General features: G+C 33.9%; 1 protein-coding gene across 1 annotated transcript in view; it reads left to right on the top strand.

The window, feature by feature from the left end:
• Window positions 1–2,891: 2,891 nt before the first annotated feature.
• LOC106470550 (zinc finger protein 423-like) overlaps window positions 2,892–7,653 on the top strand; it is a 73,006-nt gene continuing 68,244 nt past the window's right edge. Inside the window, exon 1 of the mRNA XM_022400138.1 lies at window positions 2,892–3,050. Within this exon, the coding sequence (XP_022255846.1) occupies window positions 2,990–3,050 (61 nt within the window). The 5' untranslated portion in view covers window positions 2,892–2,989. The remainder of the gene's footprint in view (window positions 3,051–7,653) is intronic.

The following is a 7,653-nucleotide window of genomic DNA, read 5'->3' as shown; positions in this document are numbered from 1 at the left end:
TATGACATCAATTCCCTCAGGAGATGGGGATTCATTTTTTAACAAGACAATGGTTCCAATCACATAGCAAAGATGGTGACACGAGATCTTGATAATAAAGAGGTAAATTATAATGAACAACCATAACCATAGTTTGACCTGCATAAAGTCGTGATATGATCATTTTTGGGCTTTATGGGATTATGTAAAACTTAAAGATAAGAACGTAATAAAAAAAAGGATGAATTGTAGGGAGTAATACAAGATATTTGAAACAATATTTCACAACTGTACTTTGATAAACTGCACGGCAGAATGAAAACAAGGCTTAATAAATATTCCGCGTAAAACCTAAGGCTCACACACAAAATACTAGTGCATTGTAAAACTTATTAACTTTTATCTTGTATTTTCTGTGGTGATATTTTGTACTACTAATAAATTCACCATGTGTTCCATAATTATTTCTATTACTGTATATATTTACGATGTTGGGTAAGGAAAGATGCAATCGAATATATACATGAGGCTTACGTTGTTCAGTAAGGAAAACTGTGAATGAAGAAAGGCACCAGGTACGTATTGTTGTATATTGTTTCAGGGGTATTTTAGGCAGTGTGGATATAGTAAATTTTTGACTGAAGAGAAGGTCGCACTCTATAAATAGGCAGGAGCAGACCATTAAAGCCAGAACATTGTCCTTCTCTAGAGACAGGAAATAGCAATCCGTTAGAGCTGGAATGTTGTTTCACTCTAGAGACAGGCAGGAACAGTCCATTAAAATCGGAACGTTGTCTTGTCTCACTCTACATACAGGAAGGGGCATACCATTAAAGTCAGTTATTTATTAAAGTGTTGTACAGAAAGATATGAGGAAGAAGAACACGAAACGTAAGTTGTTGTATACAGAAAGAGGTGAAGAAGTAGAGCACGAAACGTAAGTTATTGTATACAGAAAGATGTGAAGAAGAAGAGCATGAGATGTAAGTTGCTATATACAGAAAGATATGAAGAAGAGCATGAAATGTAAGTTGTTGTATACAGAAAGATATGAGGAAGAAGAGCATGAGATGTAAGTTGTTGTATACAGAAAGATGTGAAGAAGAAGAGCATGAGATGTAAGTTGCTATATACAGAAAGATATGAAGAAGAGCATGAGATGTAAGTTGTTGTATACAGAAAGATATGAGGAAGAAGAGCACGAGACGTACGTTGCTGCACAAGGAAGGATGTGTTGGAAACTACTGGTACATTGTACTTTGTGACAGAAGAAAAGATGTGATGGAAGAAGTCTGTGAAACGGTGGCTACTTAACAGAGTAAAAACCAAATAAATGAAGTAAAAAGGTCAATATTGAGAAAGAAACGTTAAAGGAAGTACAAACTAGTGGGCTAAGCAGAAGATTAACAAAGCTAATGACGCAGAAACCGTATCATAATTCGATAAAATAACCACCACTTAATAACAGCGGCCGTTTCTTTTGTTGCTGAACATGAGAAGGTAAAACTTTGTTGTAAATATTAAATAAAGAATTAAATAATCGAAAATGTGTACAATTTTAAAATATAGTAAATAAGGCATTTCTTAAAATGAAACTAATAATTTTAAAACCAAACACTTAATTATTGAGATAAAGAAGAAGTAAAAATAGTTTAGGCTCATTGAAAACTCATTCTTCGTGTAATGGATCAAACACTAACATAAATCGATTTCAGTGTTAACACACGCGCACACAATAAAAACCTGAGCAGAATTTTTTTATCTTCTGTTTATTATGTTTAACTGAAATATGAAAGACACGTCAGAATATTCTATTCTAATAAGATATGTTAAATGTATGAGCAACGAAAACACCAGGTTTTCTGCACTCAGCTACAGTCCAACTTTTCTGCACATATAGCGTCGCTAAACTGTATTATACAGACAGTCACGTTAACACACAGACAGTCTGTGGAGCTAAGCAGTTTGTGCCATATAACTACTGCATATGTTAGAGAACCTTTAGAAATGAGGACATAGCTGTCAGTGCCTTTCTGCGTTCTAAATGTCTGTGGAGCTAAGCAGTTTGTGCCATATAACTACTGCATATGTTAGAGAACATTTAGAAATGAGGACATAGCTGTCAGTGCCTTTCTGCATTCTAAATGTCTGTGGAGCTAAGCAGTTTGTGCCGTATAACTACTGCATATGTTAGAGAACCTTTAGAAATGAGGACATAGCTGTCAGTGCCTTTCTGGGTTCTAAATGTCTGTGGAGCTAAGCAGTTTGTGCCATATAGCTACTGTATATGTTAGAGAACCTTTGGACATCAGGACATAGCTGTCAGTGCCTTTCTGCGTTCTAAATGTCTGTGGAGCTAAGCAGTTTGTGCCATATAGCTACTGTATATGTTAGAGAACCTTTGGACATCAGGACATAGCTGTAAGGATTTTGAAATGTTGAATTGCTGGAACACCATTCACGTAATATGGAACAATGAGAAGTAGATCATGTTTTGGAACTCTAGACTCTTAAGCATAAACCACAATAGGACTCGTAGAATCTCGAATCGCTCAAAGACCCCCACAGTTACATTGGATATCATCATGTGCAGATATCGTGGTATCTTCTGGCTCCTTTTATATATTTGAGAGCCGAAACTGTATTTAAAGAGATTAAAAATACAATTGGGGGAATTAATGACGTATAGCCGGGAAACACCATATCTTCAGTGACAATGTCACACCAATGTTTACAGTTTCTAAAGTACTATAATGTATTTAGCGCCTCGTTTCCGCACTCCAGACCTGTATCTCGTGATCACCCGTTCCACAAGCGAGAGCTAGCTTCATGCTGTTTCTACGCGTTCCAGGTAACTTGTGACGTAACAGGCATACGTCACCCTAGTCTGACGTGATTAAGCGAGTGTTCATCGTCTTCTTGGTGTTTCCTCATGTCCTTTAGTTTGTCTAATTTACACCTTGTCTTTTGGGTCTTCTCCGGAGCTGCAGTACGGAGACGGTGCCGTTAAATGTCATCTACAATGGCTCGTCGAAAGCAGGCCCAACCACGAGCCATCAAACGTCTCACCAGTAAGTACGCTCTGTTGATTGTGTAAAAGGCATTTTCGTCTTACGTTATTCTCCGTTCAGGATGACAATACGGCAGTTATTTCTGTTGATTTTTTGAGGTATTTTCAATTTTGTTATTGCGTTTATTGGAGTACATTAAAAAACTTGATACGTTAATTCTTGAGCACGGATTGAAACTCTTTGTTAAAAGATTTAAAGTTATCAAACACATCTCGATTGATGCTGGAAAACGTGCATTTAATTTGAACGTTAATTTTGTTAGACTTTTCGGTCCGTCCACTTTAAAAATACTTCAATCACACGATCGCAAATCATTAATACACACATGCATATCTGTACAAACATATCATGACAATTGCTAGACTAATTCTTGCCTTTTACCATTACATTCGGTAAATTTAGATGCCCACTGTTGACGAATCAAATCGCTAATGGGACAGCTGTAAGCTTATAGACTCGCAACGCTAAGATCCATCAGTCTATACATCTGTGTCTTGTCAAGTTATCTATCTATCCGACTCTCCTTCAGTCTATCAATAGAGTTGAATCAAACGACACACAGTTAGAGTTTAGATGGGCCTTCTCTTCTTATTTTTCCTCTATCGACTATAAATTTAAACCAATTTCGAATAAATCAAATATATTAAGGACTTAATTTTATTTTGTATTCTTGGCTACTTATTCCAAGCTTGAAGTAAGTCGTTTTCTGTTGTTTTAAATGGTTCTTAACAGCTGACCTTTTCCTATAATTCCAACGCTCTGTGTTAAAGAAAATGTTTTGGTAAATCTACAGTATCTATTAACCATTTCTTTTTTATATTAATTAAAATGTTACGGTAAATCTAAAGGATACCTAAAAATCCGTTTTTTATACCAATGAAAATGTTAAGACAAATTTGGATAATCTACACAAAATCCCTTCTTTATATTAATTAATGAAAATGTTAAGAGAAATCTGGATAATCTACACAAAATCCCTTCTTTATATTAATTAATGAAAATGTTACGACAAATCTGGATAATCTACACAAAATCCCTTCTTTATATTAATTAATGAAAATGTTACGACAAATCTACAGCACCTATACAAAATGTCGTCTTTTTTCATATCCTACACGTTTCGTTTGTTCAACAGGAATACACACGAACAACAAAACAGAACAATTTATCCTTTCGATTGCGCATTTAACCACTATCAAAGAAAATATTAAATGTTTTTACCTACTCAACGTTCAATTGGGCAAGTTTGCACATATTTTTAGTATTATCGTTGTTTATTTTTGGTCACGGTAGATTCATTTACTGGAGTTAGGCCACGTACTCATCTTTTAGAAACAAAACTTCCAATTTCCTTTTTAGGATGAACATTTGTATCTTGTTTTTTATTTTGTTTTCTTTTTGTAATTTATAAATCAAGAAAAGGCCCATTTTAGATTTTCTGAATTTCTCTAGCTTCTTTATTTTTTGCAGAATTTTTTGTTTTATTTTTATGTGTGAAAATGCTAGTAATAGGAAACTTGTTTTGAATTTTGCGCAAAGTTACACGAGAGCTATCTGCGCTAGCCGTCCCTAATTTAGCAATGTAAGACTAGAGGGAAGGCAGCTAGTCATCACCACCCACCGCCAACTCTTTGGCTACTCTTTTACCAATGAATAGTGGAATTGACCGTCACATTATAACGCCCCCACGGCTGAAAGGGCGAGCATGTTGGGTGGGACGGGGATTTGCAAGTCGAGTGCCCTAACCACCTGGCCATGCAGGGCAGTAATAAGAAAACAAGGCATGTTGGAATTTACTTCCAAAGAAGATACAAGTAGTAAAAAAGACGATTCTAAAGTGAACAATATAGTTTTAACGATACTTTATAATATGTAAATATTAACCAATACTAGCAGAAATACCCGCCCTGCGGAAGGCTATTGGGCCTACGGCCTTTTCTGGAATTGTCTGACAGTTCTAAAACAATGTAGTCATACTTGACATTCAATAATGTTCATCATCCATGAGAAAAAGAATTTTATTGAAATTTGAGTTTAAAAATGAGCTATCATCACAGCATTACATCACATAGTAAATTTTATTAAAGTATTTTTTGTAGACGCAGTTATCAATAAAAGTGCTTTGCTTTTCTGTTGCAACACTCGTGAGATTTGCACAAAAGAAAAACAAATAATTTTTTAAGTTTGTTTTTTGATTGTTTTATATTTGAAACTTACTCCTTATTTGTAATTATTATTGGTTAAATCTGAAACATGTCATTTTTGTGGAAATGTCAATTGTTTTATTTATTGCTCAGCTATAAAACCACTGTCTAGTTATAAAACTATTACCCAGTTATGATTGGTGTGGTAGTTTCCGAGATCCGAGTTTTGAACGTATACATCGCAAGCTCTATTATATTAAGATTATGCTGAGAGGTTATGACAACTTAAGATGTTCGTTCACAGAATTTCACCAATTTTCCAAAATTACCCACTTTTTAATATTATTCAGTCTTTAATATGATAATATAATATTAAAACACTAGAACATGTGATGTGATATTCTACAACTGGAAGGACTCTGTATGATATGATGTTATATTATACAACTGAAGGACTCTGTATGACATGATGTTATATTATACAACTGAAGGACTCTGTATGATATGGTTATATTCTACAACTGGTAGAACTATTTATGACATGATGTGATATTCTACAACTGAAGGACTCTGTATGATATGGTTATATTCTACAACTGATAGAACTCTTTATGACATGATGTTATATTATACGACTGAAGGACTCTGTATGATATGGTTATATTCTACAACTGGTAGAACTATTTATGACATGATGTTATATTCTACAACTGAAGGACTATGTATGATTTGATGTTTTATCGTACAAGTGATAAAACAGTGTCAAAACTAATTCGAAATGTGGGTAATACAGTGTTAAAACTAATTCGAAATGTGGGTAATACAGTCTTAAAGCTAAGTGAAAGTGTGGGTAACACAGTGTTACAGCTAAGTGACAGTGTGGGTAAACAGTATTAAAGTTAAGTGTAAGTGTGGTAGCACAGTGTTAAAGCTAAGTGTAAGTGTGGGTAACACAGTGTTAAAGTTAAGTGACAGTGTGGGTAAGACAGTGTTAAAGTTAAGTGGAAGTGTGGGTAAGACAGTGTTAAAGCTAAGTGGAAGTGTGAGTAACACAGTGTTAAAGTTAAGTGAAAGTGTGGGTAACACAGTGTTAAAGTTAAGTGGAAGTGCGGATAACATAGTGTTAAAGCTAAGTGGAAGTGTAGGTAACACAGTGTTACAGCTAAATAGAATATAAAAAAACAACATAAAATGGTAACTGTTTATATTAAATTCCGCACTAAAAATACGTTATTTTGTATTTTTAAAAAGGTATTTTTCTTATAATAACGATCATTACAAATATATCACTTTCGTCTCTTCTGTCACCCCAGTAATAAATAACTAATAACTTTGAGTGAAAGCACTAGCGAAACTTCACTGATTTTGTTCAACAATATAAGTTATCAAGTCGAGTTCTTCCACCAGGAAATTCTGAGAAAAATCAAACCGTGAACATAATCTTTGTCCCAAATGTTCTGGGTTGAAAACTTCTTAGCAACTCCTCAAACAAGTAGTGAACAACAAACCAGTTTTCAGAAAAGACTACAAAATGTAATATTATATATTATAGTAGATATTTAATTCCATATTAATCCCCACATGAAACAATCAAGTTCTTGTTCTAGTACTTCTTGAACTTAAAACATACCCAATTAAATCAAATAAGTTGTAGTTCTGGTAAATATTTAAATTTATCCTACTGAAACACAGGCATTCTATGTATAATAACTGTTTAACCTGAAATATGGCAAATTGAATCAGACGTTTCTTTTTACAGAACGTACAACAACAGCAACGAAATTCATTAAGTAGAATCCCCCGAGACAAAGCAATTACCTTTCCTTTGGATACGACTTTCAATAACTTCTAATTTTTTAGTTTACATACTTTCGTTATAATTCAAAGAATTGCACAGAAAGTGAAATTCTTCTGTAGTTAAACGAGTCTCTTCTCGTATAGTATTCCACATAGTCTTTAATCATTTGTTTCAATTTATTGATTTAGACACAATCTATAACTTCTTATTCATGTTCATATTTCACGATATTTTGATTATCTTGAAAAACTTAATTCATCTTAAATCTAACGAGTGGTAAGTTTTTATGAAACAAGTTTTCAAAAAATTGCATTGATTATACACTTTTATCAAAGGGACACTTGATAAATGCTTATGCTCCAAACGCCGGAGAATAAAATATTGTTTTATTTGAAGTAGGTCGTTACAATGTATTTTATTTTTAGCCGCGGCATAGCGGCTCATAGTACGGCTCTGAATTGTTTTTTTAAATGTTTTTCAAGTATAAACTTTTAGCTCATAGCTCCGTCATTTCTTGACCGATTTGAGATGTAATTACAGTTTTGAACTCAGGAGCTTAATCCCTTTTGATTGATATATTTGACTTCGGTCAATGCATCATAGATTAATTTACTCTAATCTTCCCTAAAATAATTTCAATTTGAGGGTAGGCTGGTAGAGA

The sequence above is a fragment of the Limulus polyphemus genome, unplaced genomic scaffold, assembly GCF_000517525.1.
Source record: "Limulus polyphemus unplaced genomic scaffold, Limulus_polyphemus-2.1.2 Scaffold106, whole genome shotgun sequence".
In the NCBI taxonomy this organism is placed as follows: Eukaryota; Metazoa; Arthropoda; class Merostomata; order Xiphosura; family Limulidae; genus Limulus; species Limulus polyphemus.
The sequence above is the reverse complement of the archived record's forward strand: the minus strand, read 5'-3'. Positions and strand labels throughout refer to the sequence as shown.